The sequence below is a fragment of the Danio aesculapii genome, chromosome 8 (genome assembly GCF_903798145.1).
Source record: "Danio aesculapii chromosome 8, fDanAes4.1, whole genome shotgun sequence".
Lineage (NCBI taxonomy): Eukaryota > Metazoa > Chordata > Actinopteri > Cypriniformes > Danionidae > Danio > Danio aesculapii.
The window spans coordinates 39,333,799-39,358,468 of NC_079442.1; the positions used below are offsets into that span (position 1 = coordinate 39,333,799).

Here is a 24,670-nt window from a genome sequence, read left to right on the forward strand (position 1 = left end):
AAAGATAAGATTTTTTTTTAATAGTTTGTTTGGCTCTGGGAATTGATGGGCGTTCGTTATGAGTGAATGGAGAGGCGGTTGGTGGTTCTTCAGGGCAAATGAAAGAGACGCTTTGTTGAAGCTGTTTTCTTTTTCTTTTTTCCCCTCTCACTCCCCTGCTTCCGTTCCTCCATTCCTTCCTCCACACTCTCACCTTTTGCATTTCTTTTTTTTTTTTCTCAGAGGGTTGAACATGATTTCCAGAGGCAGAGAATATAACTGGCCTTTGAGAAGGTGTATCGCTCAGAGTCATTGAGACAGCTGTTTCAGACACTTCTCACCTGAGCTGACTCCTGCCTTCAGCGATAATGCACAACAAGCCTTTAGCTGTGTGTTTGTGCCTGTGTTTGGCCGCTTTAGCAGCTGAGGGAAAGCCTGAGAAGGGACGAGGAGAGAGGCAGAAGAGCTCCAGGCATTTCTTACCCACTGATGATGCACTTGAGTACGATAATCCATTCCTTCCAGGTGAGTGATGCTTGTAGGATTTCTATTTTTAATGAAGGTTTTTTATGATTATATTAATGATTATATTTAATTTTGGGAAATTTAATAACTGTAGCATGATTTCTATATTTATATTTGTATTTATTTGTGCAGTTAAAATATGTGCTCTATTGGCTTAAAAATATCATTAGAATATTTTAAGATTCCTAATATTATGATTACATACAAATTTAGCATTTTTTGCACAATTGTGAATGTTGAAAAATAACTCACTTTTTCTGTGATTTCCATATTGATATTTCTATTTATTTGTACTGTTGTAATTGTTAAAATATATACGTTTTTGTTGACTTAATAATAACATTAGAATATTTTTTGGTTCCTAATATTGGGATTATATATTAATATTTGTATTTATTGCACAATTGTAAATGTAGAAGAATAAATATTTAACTTTTTCATATTGATATTTCCATTTATTTTTACAGTTGTAATAGCTAAAATATAAGTTTTTGTTCACTTAATACTTAATATCTTTAGAATATATATATATATATATATATATATATATATATATATATATATATATATATATATATATATATATATATATATATATATATATATATATATATATATATATATATATCTTTTAAATTTGTTTCCAAATATTGTTATTACATATTAATTTTGTATTTATTACTCAATTCTGAATATTGCAAAATAAGTATTTTAACTTCATCTGTAATTTTCATATTGATATTTCTATTTATTATTTGTGCTGTTGTAATTGTTAAAGTATACGTTTTTGTTCACTTAATTATATCTTTAGAATATTTTGAAAAATGTTTCCTAATTTTGTGATTACATATTAATATTTGTATTTATTGTGAATGTTGAAAAATAAGTATTTATCTGTGATTTCCATATTGATATTTCAATTTGTTTTTGTAATTGTTAAAATGTAAGTTTTTGTTCACTTAATAATATCTTTAGAATATTTTGAAAAATGTTTCCTAATTTTGTGATTACATATTAATATTTGTATTTATTGTGAATGTTGAAAAATAAGTATTTAACTTTATCTGTGATTTCCATATTGACATTTCAATTTGTTTTTGTAATTGTTAAAATGTAAGTTTTTGTTCCTTTAATAATTTCATAACAATATTTTAAATACACTGTAAAAATGCTGGCTTCCACACAATTCCTTCATGGTGTGCCAACACAAATCGATCAAGAACTTAGTTGTTTTTGAAATTTAAGTGGATTGAAAAAAAAAAAAAATTTATTTGACCCCAAATCTCAAGAATTGTGTTAATTCAGCACATTTTAAGTAAGTAGTTTGAACAAGCAGCAAAAAATATTTTTGGAGTGTATGTTTCCTAATATTGGGATTAGATCTTAATATTTGTATTTATTGCGCAATTGTGAATGTTAAAAAAGAAGTATTTAATTTTTTGTGATATCCATATTGATATTTCTATTTATTTGTGCTGTTGAAATTGCTAAAATTTAAGTTTTTTTGGTCACTTAATAATATCATTAGAATAATTTTTAAGTATGTTTCCTAATATTGGGATTATATATTAATATTTTATTTATTACACAGTTGTGAATGTAGAAAAATAAGTATTTAAATTTATCTATGATTTTCATATTGATATTTTCATTTATTTGTGCAGTTTTAATGATTAATATATACGTTTTTGTTCACTTAATAATATCATAACAATATATTTTTCAATATGCGATTACATATTAATATTTGTATTTATTGAGCAATTGGAAATGTTGAAAAATAAATATTTAACTTTAGCAAAAATTATTTGAATATTTGAAAAGATATTGTGTTGTATAGTAGGGCTGCAAGATACTGAAAAAATCGTACCATGCAATGTTTTGTTTTTCTGCAATATATATTGCGATTTGAATACAGTTTTCCCAGATAATTGAATAGCTCTAAATAGCTCTATTTGGTAAGAATTCAGGTAAAGAAATTTAATAATCAAATGTAAAATAGCACTACATACTATAGCATCGTCATAGTATAAATAATTGCAAAAATATTTTATTAAAGTTTCAATTGGTACAATTCCATGTGCCTGAATGCTTAAAACCTTTTTGAAATGCTCATACAGACACAGGCCTTAAAACATGTGAATGATTAACATTTGCTCCATTGTGGTAAAAATCTCCATTGACTCGGTTCTGAACTGTGGCTCCTGGTCAAATGTAATACCAGTTCAACATTGCAGATAATTTTTTGTGCAATTGGAATAGTCAAAAAAGTTATTATTTAACTTTAGAAATAAAATAGGTTAATTTTCAATAATTTAAAGAATCATTTTATATATATTTCTATTAATATCTATATTCATTGTATTCCAGAAATTGGTAATTGCTGAAAATAAATATTTAGGTATGTACATTTTGTGTCAGAGTGGAAAATTTAAGGGAAAAAAAAGTCTATATTTTATAATGTATTTATATTAACATTTATTTTCATTATGCATACAAAATTGCTGAACAATAAGTTGTTAAATAAAAAAATAATTAGAATATATTAATAATTTATGTTAGATAATAATTACATAATTGTAGTTATTTATTATACATTTGTATATGTTGAAAAATACATGGAGAGATTTCCAAATATTTGTTGCCACTGTGAATTATTTACAAATTAAAATTATTATATTATATTATATTATATTATATTATATTATATTATATTATATTATATTATATTATATTATATTATATTATATTATATTATATTATATTATATTATATTATATATTAATGAATATACATATCCCCTGTTATGTAATACACTTAAGTGTTCAGTTACTCTTGGATTTGCTCTGTGCTGAATTCTGCAACTCTGTGTTTGTGGATAAATGCCAGGACGCAGCAGCCAGTGCTTGGTGAATGGGATTTCTCTGTTTGAAGGGGCTGTCTGGTCTCCGGAGCCGTGCAGTGTGTGCCAGTGTAAATATGGAGCAGCGAGCTGCCGAACCATACCATGTTCAGCTAGAGGTTTGGGAACCATTTTAATTCTCTGTCCCAGCAATCACAGTTATTAATGATTTAAGTCCAGCACACTCAATCAGACAAAATCAAACATTATTACAATATAGGCTAAAGGTTTGGGATTTTTTTTAATGCTATACTCTCAAAGACTGTATTTAATGTATTGAAATGATACTGCTGTGTTGTTAAATACTATTAAAGTTGTCAGTACGTTTACTATATTAGTAGATGTTAAAATGTCATTTATTTATTCTTGTAATGGCAAACCAGCTAAATTTACAGTCTTCATTGTCACATAATCCTTCAGATATCATTCCAGTATGCTGATGTAAAGGGATTGTTCACCCAAAAAATTAAAATTACCTCATCATTTACTCACCCTTCACTTGTTCAAAATCTTTATGAGTTTCTTTCTTTTCTGGAACTCAGAGGAAGATATTTTGAAGATTGCTGTTGCTGGCACCCATTGACTTTCATAGCATTTTTTTTCCTCCTATGGAGGTCAATGCACTGTAAAAAATAAATCTGTAAAATTACGGTAAAAAAACAGCAGCTGTGGTTGCCAGTACTTTACCGTTAAAAAAATACAGTACAAACCGTAAAAGTAATTTCTCATTTTTACAGTAAACTACCGTATTTCATTAATTTATAGATGTAATATGTCTGTGTTTTGAATTACCAACATCTACAGATCTTTTGTTACACAGTTAGACACGTTAGCGCACCCATATGCAGGTGGTGATGAGGAAGTTACATAATGAACCAATGCTCATCACAAACAACTTTTCCCTCTAGCAGAAAAGTGTATCAGAGTATAGAAGGTGCTCAGTGTTATTCACACAGCTACTAAACACCAGTATGGTAACACACATAAAATTAAAGTCATGAAATAAACATTGTTTATCAACATTAGATGTAACATAAATCTCTAATGTACATGACTGATGGGGAAACAACTAAAAAGATTCATAGTAATGTCAACAAAAAGCATAAAAAGTGATGTGCCATACAGGGACTTCTGGGAAAGTCAATTTACGGTTATTCTCTGTATATATTAAAGAAACATAGTGCTAACCAGGTTACGGATTTGTACTGTAACATTTTTACATTTTTTTTTTACCGTTGAAATCACGGCCATTTTTTACAGTGTGGATACCAAAACCCAGCATATGTCAAAATATCTTCTTTTGTTTTCAACAGAAAAAAAAAGAAACTCATAAAGTTTTAAAACTACATGAGGGAGAATAAATCAGTTCATTAATTTTTTTGGGTGAACTATCCCTTTAAAAAGAAGAAGAAGAAGCATTTCTTCATTATAATCTATGTTGAAAATGGTTGTGCTGCTTGAAATGTTATTTTTCATTTTAGCAGCGAAAAAAGATTTTTCATAATGGCACAACATAAATTTGATACGCAATTGTTTGCAACATTATAAATGTCCTTATTAACAATTTCATTTATCTTCATTTCATGTGTAATTGAACTAAGCCCAAACTTTATGGTATGTCCAAATCTTTCTTTTTTTAAAATTGTTTTTTAGTTTTCCATTAAAATAAAAAATCTGATTAACCATTAGTAGTAAGACCTAAAGAAACCGCTGGGCATCCCTGTGGTGGTGCAGGCTGGGAATTATGTAAAACACTGGGTGTCAGTGCTGGTGCATTGCGGTGTTGGGAAAGGTGCCATGAGGGAGTGGGATGCCCAGTGGTGGGTACTGATTTTCTGTTTTCCACACCATGTCTAGCTTCATCCACCCTGAAGTCTGTGCCCGGGAAACACAATCCACCATCTGTGGGGAAAAAAAGACCGAAAAACAGACTGACAGGAAATGGAAAACCACCTGTGGAGACTGAGGTTCTGCAGGTGAAGCCCAAGAAGAGCAAGATGGAGATCATCCCAGCCAAAGAAGTATGTACAGTAGATGTGCAGGAGAGTATTCTTTATGTGCTTCAATTTTATTTCATTTTATTATTATTGTATAGTTGAAGTTAATTATTAGCCCCCCTGTTTATTTTTTTTCCCCAATTTCTGTTTAACGGAGAGGTTTTTTTCAACAGTTTTCTAAACATAATAGTTTTAATAACTCATTTCTAATAACTGATTTATTTTATCATTGCCATGATGACAGTAAATAATATTTGACTAGATATTTTTCAAGACACTTCTATACAGCTTAAAGTGACATTTAAAGGCTTAACTAGGTTAATTAGGATAACTAGGTAGGTTAGAGTAATTAAGCAAGTCATTGTATAGCGATGGTTTGTTCTGTAGACTATCGAAAAAAAGGGGCTAATAATTTTGACCTTAAAATGGTGTTTAAACAAAAACAGATTTTATTCTAGCCGAAATAAAACAAATAAGACTTTCTCCAGAAGAAAAAATATTATCGGACATAGTGTGAAAATTTTCCTTTCTCTGTTAACATCAATTGGGGAAAAATTCGCAGGGGAGCTAAAAATTCTGACCTCAACTGTACTTATTTACCTTTAAATACACTATAAAAAGTGGTTAGTTACTTGACTTTAAAAAAGTGAGTAAACCCATTGAAACTCATTGAGAATTGTCTAGTTGACTTAGATTTATTTTTATAATTATGCACATAGTGGATTTACCTAATAATTTTAAGGCAACAGGTTTACTCACTTTTAAAGGTGGGGGTACTGGGGTACTTTTTTTTTGAGATTTTAACAGATTTGTGTGTGTTGAGCATCAGTTAAGACAACGTTAGCACCTGTCAGCTTTAATTGTGGGGAAAACTTGATAATTTTACGCTTTTGTCAGCTAATTTCATCTTTCGGGTTTAAAAGAACTTTTTGGGCGGGATCAAAATTGGTGACGTAGCGTGAATCTGCTAGTGGAGTGATGACGCGTCAGTTTCTTCTCATTTTCATTTATAGTGGAGTTTTCTTATCCTATGAGAAGACCCTGCTTCTTAATTATTTATGAGAGCACGTGCTTTTCAAAGGCAAGGCAGACCTGCCAAACTGTGAGACTCAATGACTGGGTGAGACCACGTCTACACATGGCATGGGTCGTATGTGTTTTTTTCCATGATCCACGTGGTTTGTTGCTTGTTTCGAAACAGCAAAGCTTTTAGTTTGCAGCAAGCATTTTTGTCGGGAGAGCTGTACGAGAATTGGAGAATGGCGGACTTTGTCTTCTATCAATTGAATTCGTTACCATTCAGACACATCGCCTATATCTGTGCTGCTGTTCGCCATACGTTTAAAATCCTCCAGATTACCGGCAGGGTTAATGGTCGTAATAGACAGGGCAAGAGACCTGCTGCACTGCTATCCACTGTGTCTGCGTTCAGACCCAGGGATTCAGGAGGAGAAAAGTCCTCCTCATTTATAGTGTTTATATAAACATGATTATCTTTATAATGATATAACAAATTGTGGTTATGTGTATATGAAATTACGAATAACAAATGTAGCAGGGCATTAAATTACTTACTGTTTATTTCTTTGCATTTTAACTTTGTAAACCATAAAATCATGGGTCTCCTCATAGTTTGTGTCTCATTTTGTGAGCCAACTGATAACACTTGTTTGCTCCCCTCTTTTCCCCCTGCTCTGCCGGCAATACCCACTCCTCCCTCTGCCCGCAGCACTCCATGCCCATCTCGAAGCATTTTTTGAAAAAGTTCTGAGGTAGACTTGAACTGAAAGAGGGGGGTTTAATGACCCTTTAAGTAAAGTCAACTAATTAATCACTTTGTACAGTGTAGGTTTTTATTTTAGGGTGACCATATTTCAGTTTGCAAATCATTTCATTATCTTAGAAAATGCTATGGTCTTTTTTCAGAGGAGCTGACTCTTTTATTCGTGGGCTCTCAATCAATAACACACTGAAAAGGATAAAATCGAAATGAAAAAGACATGCAATGATAAATTATAAAATAATAAATAAATGAGTTAATTTAGGTTTAAATTTAATTAACAATTAATGTGTGTGTGTTTTATTAATTTTTATATTACTTTATTTTTCTATTGTTACATCTATCTATCTATCCATCTATATGTCTATCCATCCATCCACCCAAATTTCAGTCCATACACCTGTACATGTATCTAGTCATCTACCCATGTCTTCTGTCCACAAACCAATGTGCAAATCTAGCCATCTAACATAACAACCCATTTTCCTATCTACCAATTTAACCAATACTTTCAATCTGTGTATATAGACTTGTATATCTATTTAACATCTAACCATATTTCTATCTATCCATTTATCTATCAGCAATCCATTCATTAATGTTTATTTTCATTTTTCCATGCATCCACATACCATTGGTTGAATCTAGCTAGCTAACTATATAACCATCCATCCACATACCATTGGTTGAATCTAGCTCGCTAACTATATAACCGTCCATCCATCCACATACCATTGGTTGAATCTAGCTAGCTAACTATATAACCATCCATCCTACCACATACCATTCGGTAAATCTAGCTAGCTAACTATATAAACATCAATCCACGTACCATTGGGCGAAGCTAGCTAGCTAACTATATAACCATACATCCATCCACATACTATTGGGTGAATCTAGCTAACTAACTATAAAACCATCCATCCATCCACGTACCATTGGGTGAATCTAGCTAGCATATAACCATCCATCCATACACATACCACTAGGTGAATCTAGCTAGCTAACTATATAACCATCCATCCATCCACGCACCATTGGGTGAATCTAGCTAGCATATAACCATTTATCCAAACACACACCACTAGGTGAATCTAGCTAGCTAATTATATAACCATCCATCCATTTATTTTTATTTTATGTTTTGCAGGTTTGGCCCTCCATACCCAGGAAGCAAGCAAAGAAAAACCAAGATGTGACTGTGAATCTGGATGCTGTAAAGCCACCCAAGACCCCTGCAGTGCCCACAGACCCTCAGTTCATGAGGCCCATCCCTTTCGACAGCGATGACCACGATGATGACGACTATCTAGAGGACGACAGTGACAGCGATGACGATGACGACGACAGCAGTATTTCAGTGTTTAGATCTGCTGTCCGGCCCATGACAGTGGAAAGACGAGTAATACCACCTACACTCAAACCAGCCGTACCACGAGCAGAGCCAGCCTTCACTCTTCCTACAAGGAGATCTGTGATCATTCCTGCTGGAAGGCCACTGCCCGCACCCGCTGGAAGACCAGTGGACAGAGGTGCTGGACATCCGGTCATTCACACCTCTGTTCATATGGAGTCTCTCCCTTCAGGCTGCCTGCTTTCAGAGTCTCTCATCGCCTGTGGGAACACTCGTCTTACGCAAATGCCCATCATCAGAGATGCAGGGGTCAGAAGTCTCTTTCTAGCAGGTGAGAGAGGTTTACCTTGGTCCCCGGCAGGCACCATGGGACATCGATAAATGTGTCAAAAATCACATTAAAAAATGCTAATCGATTTGATTACCTTAATGTCAAAACGCCTTTAAATTTACATCTAACATTGGCGGCAAAAATTGATAACAGGACAGTCCTGAAAGTCCTAAGAGGCCATTCATTCAAATGTTTTTTTTCTCTCGTTTTCTCGTGATCACGACTAGGCATGGGCCTGTATGAGATTCTGACGGTTTGATAACCTTGGATAAAAATATCATGGTTTCGCGGTATCGTGATTACTGCTCTGAAATATATTCTTCTTAAATGTCTGGGTAAAAACTAAAACTTTTTTCCCTTTTGAAGACAGTATATTTTATTTTGAGAAACATTTCAAACAGTAAACATTATTTTTATATAAATTTATTTAATTTAGTCAAAACCTAAATTAATTATTGACTTCTGCTGTCTTCATTAGTTTCAAAACCAGATTTTTTACTATTTAAAACGCCATCTTTTCTGCTACAGATACCGCTGTTCTAAAAAATTAAAAAATTAAAAAAACACAAATAATCGTACACATACCTTAGGAACGGTATAACAGAAAATTTTGACTGTTTTAAAACCTTGACTTTTCCAAACCGCGGTATACCTTGAAAACGGTTATCGTCCCATGCATAATCACGACTTAATTATCTTGTGATCTTGACATAAAAACAGTTGTTCTCTCATAATCACGACTTAATTTTCTTGTAATCTCGATGTAACAAAACGTTGTTTTCGTGTTATCGCAACATATACCTGCCTGGGCCACCGAAAAAGATGTAAAAGATGTAACTCCATCCTTTAAAACAGAGTCTTCCTCATGTAACTTAATGATTGTGTTTGATGAAGGGCCAGCATGAGTGTTAACCACTGATCTGTATGCAGACACACATTCATGTAAATCAAGGGTGTTCAGAACAGATATAACCATCATTATTCCTTCCTTGGTCTCTGTTTCAGAGGTCGGAATGAACGGAATGAACCACCAATTTATGGAGCATATGTTTTACACAGCTGATACCCTTCCAGCTGCAACCCAGTTCTGGGAAACATCCATACAAACTCATTCACACACATACACTGCGGCCAATTTTATTCAGTTCACTTCTAGTGCATGTCTTTGGACTGTGGGGGAAACCGGAGCACCCGGAGGAAACCCACGCCAACACAGGGAGAACATGCAAATTCCACACAGAAATGCCAACTGACCCAGCTGGGACTTGAACCAGTGACCTTCTTGCTAACCTTCAGGGCTTTTTGTTTTGAAATGAAATTTGGGTTGACATCAGAACCCAAGGTCAGGCCGATGTCAATGTCCAACGTCCAACCTAAAATCAACCAAATATCAACATCTAATGATGTTAAAGCTTGACGTTGTGTGGATGTTACCACAGTGACGTCTATCAGATGTTCGATTTTGGTTTCCAATAGATGTCAGTATTGGTTTAAGATGTTAGTTCGACGTTGGATTTTGGTCAGAATCCAACACAACCTAAAATCAACCAAATATCAACGTCATTTGATGTTGTTAATGGACATCAAAATAACAATGTCCTTAGACGCTGGCTAGACATTGAATTTTGGTCACCTAACATCACAACCTAAATCTAATTAAATATAAACGTCTTATGAAGTTGTGTGCCTGCTGGGCAATAACTAAATGCACTACAGAATGTTACGTTTACACACATCCACAAATTACATGTAACTGCATCAGGTTTTTACAGCGTAATATTCACAACAGATACTTTTACTCTACTTGCACTACGTTTTTAGGCAAGTAACGGTACTTTTACTTAAGTATAATTTTTCAGTACTCTTTCCACCACTGCTGGTAATACACTGAAAATAAGTTTTTTTTTTATGTATTAACATCTTAAAAATAAGTTACAATTACTTTTTATTTTTACTGTTATGTGTTTTATGTGTAATTTAATATACAGTAAAGGAAACAGAGTTTAAAATTGCATTCTGTGTCACAATAATTTATATTTGCATTTGATGAAATATTAAAAAGATCTATCTAAAGCAGTGATGCCCAAACTAGGGCCCGCGGGCCAAAGTTGGCCCGTTGTAACCTTTGATTTGGCCCACCATCCCATCTGAGAGAAGAGAATGAATGACAGGCAGGGTTGGGGCGAATGATTTTAACAGAGATTTGTCATTTCTAGTTTAAAATAATCTTTTTTGTGTGTTTGTTTTATTGCTGAGCTACAAAAAAGACAACTGAAATTAAATGTTTCATTTAAATGGTAATTGTAAATACGTAAATAAATAGTTTGTAAAATTGTAAATACTGTAACTTGACATATAGAGGACAATGCGGAAGGCATCTGTGAGCAAATCGTTCTGTTGTAAATTAGATTAGTTTTAGTGTAATAAGTTCATTATAAAACTGTAAAAAAAAAAATAATAAACTGCATTACAATTATACAAATTATGCATTACAGTTAATACAAAGCAATGTTTTCTAGTTATGTTTTAATATTATTAAATAAATTAGGAAGTAGCCATGGCAGCTATATTTACCTTTGACCCACTAGCCTTAATCTGGTTTGGTTTTTGGCCCTTCGTAAGAAAAAGTTTGTGCACCCCTAATTTAAAGAATCATGAATTCTGCAGCACAAAATATTAAATAATTGTAATTATAATGATATAATGACACTTTGCCACTATCGTCCAAACTATTAGGTTTTACCCATTTGTCAGCAAGAAGTTTTTAATTCTTTCAAATGTTATAAGTCTTTGTATGATCACTTGCATTAGACATCAAACTTGTGTTAATGTTTGATATCTATTATGAGTTTTAAAAATTGTTGAAGTAAAGATATTGATATATTTTTAGAGTTCAAATTTTAATTGTGGAATATAAACTCACACTTTTACACATTATTTGTTTTCATTGTGGTGGAAACATACTGAGTTGTTTTAGATTTATATGCCTGTGCAAATGGGGAAAAATCTCTTCAAAACAGATGAAAAATGTGTGTCTGTAGTGAAAAGGTGTTATTTGAGTTTGACTGATGTTCTTGGCAGTGACTTACTGTTTGTCCGTCAGTGGATTTATTTGTATGTGGCTCTGCAAGCGCTGGCACTGAAATGTGAGAAGTGTAAACAGAGCTCAAAGTGATCCAAAAGAGATGAAAAAATACTCTTGACTTACTGCTATTTTGCAGATAACAAAATCAGCAAGATCCCGGCTCATGCTCTAGCAGGTCTGCCCAACCTGGAGTGGCTCGACCTCAGCAAGAACAAGCTGGATGATTTCTCTTTGGCACCAGATGTGTTTAAGGTAAGGTGCAGACTATATTACTATCAAGTGTATTGACAAAAGCATTCATAAAAATATTATATACTGTTTTATTTTTTACATGTCAGTTCTAGGCTGCACGGTGGCTCAGTGGTTAGCACTGTTGCCTCACAGCAAGAAGGTCGTTGGTTCGAGTCCCAGCTGGGTCAGTTAACATTTCTGTGTGGAGATTGCATGTTCTTCCCGTGTTCACGTGCGTTTCCTCTGGGTGCTCCGGTTTCCCCCACAAGTCCAAAGACATGCACTATAGGTGAATTGGGTGAACAAAATTGCCTGTAGTGTATGAGTGTGTATGGGTGTTTTCTAGTACTGGGTTGAGGAGAGAGGATTCACTGCGTAAAACATATGCTGGAATAGTTTTCGGTTCATTCCGCTGTGGCGACCTCTGATAAATCAGAGACTAATCAGAGACTAAAATTTTTTAAGTTGATTTAAATTAACTTTACAAGTCACTTCAACTTACATCAATTAAACGGACATAAAACAGTAAGTTAAAATTTGCATTAATTTAAAAAGTTACATTGAAACCTTATTTATGTTAAAATAATATAAAATTAAAAGTAATATGAAAACATATGTTGTCATTTCTTTTTGATCACATTTTTTAAGTGTTTTTTTTTGTTTTGATAAGCTAAATTCTAAGCTTATTGTTAAATTCTAAGCTTATTTATTAGTTATGTTTTTCATTAAAAGCAACATTCATTTTGATACATTCGTTATTTGCAATGCAGCTTTAGACTTCTCCTGCATGTTGTATACAATTTTTTTATATCATTTGATGCAAACACCAATACTGGAGATCTCATCTTTAACCCACAAACAAATCACACGTTGATAGCCATACCAATTTACTCACACGATTATAATTTCATCATTACTTACAGAAATCAAGGGGAGAAAATGCATGTTTGCTCTAAATGCAAAACCTGAGAAAATTATGGCACAAAAATGTGAAAAATTACATATTTTATCTGTGAGTACATGATTTCATCCTTAAAGGTGCAGAATTTAAGTGTGACGCTTCGTGGTTGAACTAGGTATTGCACTCCTGATTCAAAACAAACGCAAGTGCAGGTTGCCAGATTGATGACACCAACAGCAGTGTGCTTGACTGTCAAGCCTAAAGGCTGATTTATACCGTGTTCTAAATAAAAGCAATGACACGCGATAGAAGGAATATTCTCCATATTAAAAGGAGTTTTTGTTCTAAACAACAACTGAAATTTATATTTTAGAAACTGCTTCTTCTTGCAGCTGAACAACAGAAAACTGACAATGATCACCTCAGGTACACCTCAGGTGCTTTATTCAGTGTTAAATGCTAATAATGTGAGTTTGAATGCCATTTTACATCACATTTATTGGCATACAACTAAAGCAGCAGCAGATAGTTAACCTCAGATATTGGAAATAAAGAGTTTGAAATTGAACTTTAGAAATGTGACTCAGTGTAAACCAACACATATCAGTGATTCAGCATGTGCTGTAATTAAATTTGTCGCGTTTCATCTGGTGCAAACAGCCAAATTGCTTATCACTGCAAATCTCATCATGTAGCGTGTTGTTAGGACACGGGGTTACAATGTAACCTGTTCACCTAATGTTTACGTTTGTAATATTTATATTATTTGCTAATTAATAACCTCATGTGGAACTCTGAATCTGCGTCTCGTTTTGGAGTCTGCTACTGTCCAACCGGGGGTCGCATTTCGCTTGCGGATGCACACTTTGCGAGCCTTCCTGACTGAATGGATGATATACGCTGTTTTGTTCCGGCACGTAACAGACATTTTCAAAGCAGAATATCTGACTTCAGCATTGTTTATCAGATAAACAAGAATGTTCAATTGGCATGTTTCTTAATTATCTGCAAACATTATAATGGTATTTTTATGCTTTAGAAGAGTCAAAACTGTACATACAGCACCTTTAAATGCAATGAGAATAAATACTGCTATTTTTGGCCAAGAAATATGGTTAAAATATTCATATTGAAATAAAAAAAAGAAAACTGAACAATATTAAAAACAGACTGTAAAGATTACAACAAATCACTGTATCGGCCACATACAAATGATAAAAAGGCATATGGAAGGTTGTCACACAAGTTGTTAATGTAAAGAGAATAATATGGGGCCTAATACCAATCCCTGAGGCACTCCTTTGGGCACCTCTTGAGATAAAGAAGCCTAACCGGCCATATGAACTACTTTTTTGGGAAAATAAATTCATGACAGGACAACATTCGTTCATTCATTTTCCTTCACCTTAGAGCCTTATTTATCAGGGGTCGCCACAGTGGAATGAACCAATAACTATTCCAGCATATGTTTTACGCATCAGATGCCCTTCCTGCTGCAACCCAGTATTTTATTTACCCAATTCATCCATAGCGCATGCCTTTTGACTGTGGGGGAAAACGGAGCACCCGGAGGAAACTCGCATGAACACTGGGACATTATGCAAACTTAACTGGCCCAGCTGGGACTCGAACCAGCGACCTTTTTGCTGTGAGGTGACAGTGCTAACCACTGAGCCACCATGACACCCGACAGGACAGCAATCAGGTTGAAATATTAATATCCAAATAAAAAAAATATGCTCTTTGTATTAAAAACAAAAAGACAAAAATGTCCTTAAGGATGCACAAGTGTTCAAGATCACATAACGGCGAATGTGATTTCTCCAGCACTCTAATAATATCCTGACTAACGCAAATCTGCAAAACTGGAGACTGCTTGTGATCTGTTATCTGCTACAATGGTGATTTATCAGGCCTTATGGTGCCGAGCACTGCATGCTTGATATTTAGCAAGTAGCTGACGTGTTTTCACAAGATGTCAGGTCTGACATCACCAAGACAAGTCTCACCGGGTTGCTGCAGAGAAAATGGGATTTTCAGTCAATAGATATTACCCCCCAAAAAAGAAGCACATCTTATATTTATGACCACTTTCTCACCTGTGTGTTACAGTATATCAACAAGGCGCCAGCACATGATTTATAAATGTCATATGTGTGACCTAAAGCAGAATAGTGTTTTTTTCTCTCTCTCATTTTTGCATGATCGGGAAATGTCTGTTTTCTCCTGCCAGATGAACTCTTGAGTATATCTCAGTGTTTGTTGTGTAACGTCTGCTTCTGTGACTCGCGGCAGGCTCTGAGATATTTACGCTCGGGTTTTGACGCTGTTATGAGTAACTTCTCGGCCTGTTGCAGAACTTGACGAAGCTCCGGAGGTTGAATCTGGATGGAAACAACTTCACTAAAGTGCCGTCTCTCCCTCCCTCGCTGGTGGAGCTGAAGATCAACGATAATAAACTCAGCGGTCTCACTCCTCACAGCTTTAAGGGTAAACACACAAACACACATACAGAATGAGAGAGAGAGAGTTCTGTTGGCTGTTCAGCACCCGGTTCCAGTGAGAGATCTGTTATTCCATGTTTTTCATACACCGTAAACAACATAATTCATTAAAAGTAAGTTAATGTGTTTCAACTTATTTTTAAAGGGCACCTATTTTACCCCTTTTTCAAGATTTAAGATAAGTCTTTTGTGTCTCCAGAATGTGTCTGTAAAGTTTCAGCTCAAAACACCCATCAGATTTTTTATTATACCTTTCAGAATATTAGAGTTTTCTGCTCTGAAAACATTGTAGCTGTTGTTTGTGTGCCTTTAATGCTAGTTCTCCCCACCCACATGGCTGTCAGAGTGCAACAAATGTGACAGGACACACGTTAATGGATATGGATGTAGAAATGTAGAAAATAAACCTGATTTAACGTCCAGGTTTAACGTGCCGGGATTGAAGCATCTTCTTTTATAATTGTACTGAAATGCGGCTGTGGTGATAAAGACGGTAAAGTCGCTGTAATTCATTACAACCATGCACTGTTTTAAAAACCTTTTAAACTTGTAAAACTCCTTCTTGATCACATTTGATGATGATTGATGATCACAGAGAGCTGAACAGATCTTTTAATCCCAGTTGCTTTGCGCTCATCCTGTCTTGTTGATATGATTATACGCGTTCCTACGGAGACATGCTAATATGCGGCTGTCAATCAAATCGGTGGGCGGGGAAACTGCAGTCCTACGTCACGTTGCGGTTGGCCTCAAAATGGGAGGGATTTAAATCCTATTTTAACATCAGGAAAGTAAAAAAAGAGATTTATTATGTTTCTATCACCCCAATATGACTGGGGACACACTATACCTACACACAGTTCTGTCCAAACAGCTTACAAAAGATGATTTTCATCTTAGGCGCTTTTTAAAGTCGTACACGTAGTTTTAAGTCAGTTTTATGAAATGTGGGTTCAAATGACTTTTGAAATAAGATTGTATTAACGTGAAAATATAAATGTACTGTATTTAAGATGTGTAAGTATGCTATAGTACTACACATTACTAAAGTATGTAAGTAATGTATTGAAGTATTACTTCATCTGGAATTATATAAGAAATAATATACAGTTTTATCAGAATTATTAGCCCTCCTGAATTATTAGCCCCCCTGTATATTTCTTTCCCCAATTTCTGTTTAAGGGAAAGAAGATTTCTTCAACACATTTCTAAACATAATAGTTTTTATAACTCATCTCTAATAACTGATTTATTTTATTTTTGCCATGATGATGGTACATATATATTCAGTATATATACAGTTGAAGTCAGAATTATTAGCCCACCTGAATTATTAACCCCCCTGTTTATTTTTTCCCCCATTTTCTGTTTAACGGAGAGAAGATATTTTCAACACATTTCTAATCATAATAGTATTGATAACTGATTTACTTTATCTTTGCCATGATGACAGTAAATAATATTTGACTAGATATTTTTCAAGACACTTCTATACAGCTTAAAGTGACAATTAAAGGCTTTTAAAGTTTAGGTTAACTAGGCAGGATAGGGTAATTTGGCAAGTTTATTGTATAAAGATGGTTTGTTCTGTAGACTATCGAAAAATAAAATAAAGTTTAAAGGGGCTGATAATTGGATAATTTTGACCTTAAAATGTTTTTTTTTTTTTTAATTTTAAACTGTTTTTGTTCTAGCCAAAATAAAACAAATAAGACTTTCTCCAGAAGAAAAAATATTATCAGACATACTGTCAAAATTTCCTTGCTCCATTAAACATCATTTGGGAAATAATTAAAAAAGAAAAAAATTCAAAGGGGTGAATAATTCTGACTTTAACTGTATATATTTTTAAAGATATTAATATTCGGCTCAAAGTGACATTTAAAGGCTTAACTTGGTTAATTAGGCAAGTTGGGTTATTTAGGCAGATCATTGTATAATGATGGTTTGTTCTGTAGACAATTAGAAAAAAAATATTGCTTAAAGGGGCTAATAATTTTGACTTTAAAATGTTTTTTAAAGAATTAAAAACAGCTTTTATTTTAGCCAAAATAAAACAAATGAGACTTTCTCTAGAAGAAAAAATATTATCAGACATACTGTGAAAATTTCCTTGCTCTGTTAAACATCATTTGGAAAATATTTAAAAAAGAAAAAAAAATTCACAGGAGGCCTAATAATTCTGACTTCAACTGTATATATAGAAGTAAAATTTTGAAATAACAAGAAAACTACTGGCAGCTAATATCCTGGCTTTTATGTTATCATTTACATGACAAATCCAGACAATACATCATCTCAAACAACTAAACGACACTAGTCTTCAAACATTCGAGGACAGATATTACTATTATTTATTTTTACTTTGGTAATCTAATGTTGTTTGTTTCCTCAGGTCTAGTGCAGCTGCTGACACTGGAGTTAGAGGATAATTATTTCCACGATGGAAATGTTTCTCCTCTGGCCTTCAAGCCTCTGAGGAAGCTGATTTACCTCAGGCTGGATGACAATAAATTCAGGGCTATTCCTTCTGGTCTGCCTGTTTCAGTACAGGTCAGTACATATATACAGGTGAAGTCAGAACTATTTGCCCAACCATTGCCATGATGACAGTAAATAATATTTGACTGGATATTTTTCAAGACACTTCTATACAGCTTAAAATGACATTTAAAGTCTTAACTAGGTTAATTAGGTTAACTAGACAGGATAGGGTAATTAGGCAAGTTATTGTATAACGATGGTTTGTTGTGTAGACTATCAAAAAAAAAAAATAGCTTAAGGAGGCTAATAATTTTGACCTTAAAATGTTTTTTAAAAAATTAAAAACTGCTTTTATTCTAGCCGAAATAAAACAAATAAGACTTTTTCCATGAGAAAAAATATTATAGGAAATACTGTGAAAAATACCTTGCTCTGTTAAACATCATTTGGAAATTATTTGAAAAAGAAAAAAAAATTACAGGAGGGTTTAAAAATTTGACTTCAGTTGAATGTCATATATACTCACTATGCAAAACATGCTCTCCGTTTTATTTAGGTAGCATAAGAAATGTTTTACGAACCCTAAAAATGATGTGTTATTTCTTCAGGAGCTCCACCTGTCTGACAACAAGATAGAGGTTGTCCATTCAGGGCTCCTGAACAAGACCACAAACTTGAGAGTCTTGAACCTCAGCCATAACCGACTCCGAGAGGACCGCATTCATCCCAGAGCTTGGATACACTTGCTGTGAGTTCAGATCTCTCTCTCTGCTGTTCGGTGCCACCTACTGGACAGTGACTGTAATGCATGTAAACAGGTGAAGTCGTGGATAAATATCATGATAAGATTCATTATTGAATAGCACATTAAGAATTTATTTAATAAATTATATCTGAAAGTCTTGGATGAGTAAGTAAACAAATGTTTTTTATGCTCACAGAGGATGTATTTATTTGACCAAAATACTGTAATATTGTGAAAAATTATAAATATTTTTAGTTGTTTTATTACAAAAAATTCATGTAATTTATTTCTGTGATGTCAAAGCTGAATTTTTTACTCCAGGCTTAAGTATCACATCTTTTTTCGCAAATCATTCTTATACACTCAATTTGATGTCTAATATTATATAATAACTTATAATGATAACTTAATATTGCAAAATGTAATAATTTTAATTGTAAAAACGCTACATTTAAAATAATAAAATAGGTATATATTGTGGGCATGAATAGCCTAGTGGTAAAGTGCACCCCAAGTTTGATTTACGTGTTACATGAATTCCTGTCTCATCATTACTGCCCTATTTAATAAAGGTGAAAAAATAAAATAAATAAATATTTTCAGTTTACTAAGATTTATTTCACTAAACTTGGCTAAATTTCTCTAAAGATTTTTTTTAAATATATAAATGGATTCAATTGTTAACTTTACCATTGTGTACGTGTCAGTGAGATGCTGAGCTATGTATTCCGGTGTGGTCAATTTGTCCTACCTTGTCAGATTGTGCTACCTCCCATTCAAAATGCAGGTAGCACATTTTGATGACGCAGTATGCTGCCCATCAGATTTTGCTACCAGTGTAAATTTTAATGTAGATTACTGTGATATGAAGCTGTAATATTGCCCTAACCTACCTAATCCCTAACCCCAACCTCAGAGCCATTCAAATACAATGTTGGTAGATCGCATAATCTGATGGGTAGGATAAAATGTCAGGACAGCGGCTTCACAAGTTTGTATCCAGCAGATGTCACTGTAAGCAAATAATAAAATTGAATCAACTGAAAATCATTGCTCTCAATTTTAAATATATAATAAATACTTCATTATATAAGCATAATAAATGATTTCCTAAAATCTTGAATCGTATCCAAACATGTCTTTATGTACAGAAAACTGGAGTTTTTGGACCTCTCCCACAATAAACTTGTTCACGTTCCCTCATTCCTGCCGGTGGGTCTCCGGCAGCTCGTCTTGCATCACAACCAAATTGAGCGCATCCCTGGCTATGTGTTCGGCCACCTGCGGCCCGGCCTGGACTCGCTTCAGCTGTCCTACAACCGCCTGCGCGAAGACGGCATCAATGAGGTGTCCTTCATCGGCCTGTATAACTCACTGACCGAACTCCTGCTGGATCACAACCAGCTCAGAGCAATCCCACGAGGCATTGTGCAGTTAAAGAGCCTACAGCACCTGAGACTCAACCACAACTACATCAGGTCAGTCTGTCCATTCGTATAGATCTATCTATCTATCTATCTATCTATCTATCTATCTATCTATCTATCTATCTATCTATCTATCTATCTATCTATCTATCTATCTATCTATCTATCTATCTATCTATCTATCTATCTATCTATCTATCTATCTATCTATCTATCTATCTATCTATCTATCTATCTATCTATCTATCTATCTATCTATCTATCTATCTATCTATCTATCTATCTATCTATCTATCTATCTAAGGTGTATATCATAGTAAATTGTCAATGTTTGTATATGTTTATAGTTGCATACATAGGGGTTGGACAATGAAAGTGAAATGCCTATTTTTAGACCACAATAATTCATTAGTATGGTAAATTGACAGATACAAGTCCTGTACAATGACCAGAGGGATTTTGATCCATTGCTGGTGGAGGAAAATGTTTCCTGACTTGCTCTTTCAAAAGACCCCAAAATGATGCTCCCATATAGCACAAGTATTGGGCCTAGAGAATGCCATGATAATTCAGCCCAAAACATCTCTAATCCACCCTATACTTCACTATGCGCATGCAACAGTCTGGGTGATACGATTTGGGCTTCTCCACACCGTAACTCTCCAGTGAAGGTGGATTCAATACATGTTTCACATTGTCCATAGCTCAAAATTTTGTCTGCTGGCACAATTGAAACTGACATTTGGCATTGGCACGAGTGACCAAAGGTTTGGCTGTAGCAGCGTGGCCATGTATATTGACCCTGTGGAGCTCCCAATGAACAGTGTTAGTGGAAACAGGAGAGTTGAGGTGCATATTTAATTTTGCAGTGAGTTAGGCAGCTGTCTTGGTCATCTATCTATCTATCTATCTATCTATCTATCTATCTGTCTGTCTGTCTGTCTGTCTGTCTGTCTGTCTGTCCGTCCGTCCGTCCGTCCGTCCGTCCGTCCGTCCGTCCGTCCGTCCGTCCGTCCGTCCGTCCGTCCGTCCGTCCGTCCGTCCGTCCGTCCGTCCGTCCGTCCGTCCGTCCGTCCGTCCGTCCGTCCGTCCGTCCGTCTGTCTTTCTGTATTTCTGTCTGTTTATATATTTGTCTGTCTCTAGATATCTGTGTCTATATATATTTGTCTGTCTTTGTCTATATATATATTTGTCTATATATATCTTGTCTATATAACTGTCTGTCTTTGTCTATATATTTGTCTGTCTTTGTCTATATATCTGTCTGTCCTCTTCTATATATTTATCTGTCTCTATATATCTTTGTCTATCTATCTATCTATCTATCTATCTATCTATCTATCTATCTATCTATCTATCTATCTATCTATCTATCTGTCTGTCTGTCTGTCTGTCTGTCTGTCTGTCTGTCTGTCTGTCTGTCTGTCTGTCTGTCTGTCTGTCTGTCTGTCTGTCTGTCTGTCTATCTGTCTGTATTTCTGTATGTTTATATATTTGTCTGTCTCTATATATCTGTGTCTATATATATTTGTCTGTCTTTGTCTATATATCTATTTGTCTATATATATCTTGTCTATATATCTGTCTGTCTTTGTCTATATATTTGTCTGTCTTTGTCTATATATCTGTCTGTCCTCTTCTATATATTTATCTGTCTCTATATATCTTTGTCTATCTATCTATCTATCTATCTATCTATCTATCTATCTATCTATCTATCTATCTATCTGTCTGTCTGTCTGTCTGTCTGTCTGTCTGTCTGTCTGTCTGTCTGTCTGTCTGTCCGTCCGTCCGTCCGTCCGTCCGTCCGTCCGTCCGTCCTTATATGCCTTTCTCTATATATGTCTGTATGTGTTTGTCTATATATCTGTCTATGTCTATTTATCTGCCTGTATACAAATATTTGCCTCCAACTGTCTACCGTTTGTATATTTATTTTTCTGTTTCTATCTGTCTGTCTGTCTGTCTGTCAATCTGTCAGACCGGAAATGCTTGTGTGAAAAGTTTCACATTTGGCTGTATTACAAAGTTCAAGCTTGGTAAACTCTCACATGTGAAATCGCATAACTTGATTGCGTGAGACTAATTGAAGATCAAAACATGACCTCTCTGTACAGACATTTAAAATATGGAGCAATCATTCGCTTTCTTGATGTCTAATCATATTGTTTCATTCCGCCCCTATTCGAAGTGATGTACAACAGAATTTTGGAAGCACAAAGTCTAGTGTGACCGCGCCATTACTGATGTGAAATGTGCAATCAATGAAAATTGGTCACCAGGCTGGTCAAACGAAATCTCCAACACTAAACTTGCTAGTGTTTCAGTTTCATCATCCAACTCCTGTAGATATAGTTTAGCAGTAGTTCCAGGAGAGCTGCAGTCCTGCAGAGTAATACTCAAACCCTAATTAGACACACGTGAACTAGCTAAAACTGATCTGAGAGTTACTGGACAGCTACAAGCAGATGAGGATTTTTATCAAGGTTTGATCACAACTGTAGGACTGCAGTGCTTCAGGACCCAACTTACCAACATCTGAAATGGCATGTAGACTCAAAGAAAACAAATATATTCTAAAAGCAACTCCAGTTGTTTCTTCATAATCACAAAAGAGAATGTTTTAACCTGATCTTGTGTATTTAGCTACGTCACTATGAACTCACTGTGTGACACTACGGCGCGGGACGATTCTCTACTGGTGTCGGTTCACCTGGAGTTTAACCTGATAGAGCGGCGCCTCATTCCACCCACAGCCTTCTCCTGCATCAGAACCTACCAGAGCGTCCTGCTGCGGCCCCAGAGATACGAGGAGCACCAGTTCTGAAACACTAAATATTTTCAGCAAAATCTAAGTCAGCTTTCTGAGAAGTTTTTCTCTTTTTTTTTTACACTTGAGGCCTTTCGTTTTCTGTACATTTTAGGGATGCATCATTGGAAGCACGCATGCATTTTTTTTAACTTTCCACAACTAAACACTACTGCATACATTAGACATCAGCTGTGCCTATATGCTGTAGCAGCTGTGTGATTTATATGGTGCTAATAGTTCTTTTTCTTGTTAATGTTTGTGTGTGTGTGTGTGTGTGTGTGTGTGTGTGTGTGTGTGTGTGTGTGTGTGTGTGTGTGTGTGTGTGTGTGTGTGTGTGTGTGTGTGTGCGTGTGTGTGTGTGCGTGTGCGTGTGTGTGTGTGCGTGTGTGTGTGCGTGCATGCGTGCATGCGTGTGTGTGTGTGTAGTTTTTCTTATATGAAACATCTGTATGAATGCCTGCAGTCTTTCAAATTGAATTAACTTTTGCTTCGTTTTAAAATCATATGCAATAATCTCTAATGTATCATCTTCTTGCTTTATTTATTTCTTAATTAAATGGCAAACATTTTAATTTTAATCCTGTTACAGTTATTAGTAGCGAAGGTTTTGACTTTATTTTTAGTTTTGTGATATTGTGTGTTGTCCGGGTTTTGGTATTCTCTGTTACAAACGACAATAAAGCTGGCAGGTGACAGATTTCATCTGGAATCAAAGCTTGTTTTATTATTGTAATAAGGGCATCTCTGGTGATGATGGTGAAGCACTTGTGTTCAGCAGTCTTGTTGGAGAAGTGGAATAGTTTTACAATTAAGTCTATACTGTTCTGTGCATCTGAATATCTCATTGGCCCACAAGGGGGCGTCAGTAATACTAGATGCTTAAAATATTGTTACTTCTTAAAAATATTTTCCCCAAGTTTTTTTTTTTTTTTTTTTTTTTTTTAATGAAAAATGTCTTAGTTAATCTTCAGATAATTATTTGAATCTATTCAACAACTTACTTGAACCTTTGGCTTATGTCAGCTAAGGGATCAAAATGTATAAAGTTTAGTTTGTAAGATAAACAATTTGATGTTGTATAATAGCAGTATGATTCTTGAACACTGCTTAGTATGAACAGATGCTGAGAGCAGAGAACATCAGCCCAATGCTGAGTTGCACTTTAATCATTGTGTGTTATGACGCTATAGACTAACACACTGGGAAGTGGCACTCACTGCTCGCTCTATTTCTGTCCAGAGAAACTCTTCTCTTAAACCGGTAATTCACTGCCACAAGTGCTTTTTTTCTGCTTCACAGCAGGCCTCTGTCCCAGATTTATTTTCTTTGGGCCGTCCCTGCTCTGATTCTCTGTTGATGTATATATTTCTGTGACTGTTCTTCATTTCTAGGGCGTGGGCCGTGTCCTCAACCATGAAGAAAAACTTCCTTATATTAAAAGAGCATATCCTGAAGTAACATCAGTCTTAGTGGGAAAACCTGGAAGTCTGTGGCAGGATGTGTTTATTGTGTGTCAAAGAGCTGGGCCACATCTATATCAATAGAGCATTTTAAAGTGTCTAATGTGTGAAATCTATCTATCTATCTATCTATCTATCTATCTATCTATCTA

The 24,670-nt window shown here is 34.7% G+C and overlaps 1 protein-coding gene across 1 annotated transcript; it reads left to right on the forward strand.

Moving 5' to 3' along the window:
• Positions 1 to 54: 54 nt before the first annotated feature.
• On the forward strand, positions 55 to 23,760 carry si:dkey-6n6.1 (uncharacterized protein LOC100170811 homolog). Its single transcript, XM_056463937.1, has 10 exons — positions 55 to 504; positions 3,394 to 3,525; positions 5,264 to 5,427; positions 8,334 to 8,868; positions 12,090 to 12,205; positions 15,443 to 15,575; positions 17,985 to 18,142; positions 18,682 to 18,821; positions 19,970 to 20,296; positions 22,893 to 23,760. Exons 1-10 carry the CDS (start codon positions 348 to 350, stop codon positions 23,071 to 23,073), a joined length of 2,043 nt encoding a protein of 680 aa, XP_056319912.1. The 5' UTR covers positions 55 to 347; the 3' UTR covers positions 23,074 to 23,760.
• Positions 23,761 to 24,670: the final 910 nt, after the last annotated feature.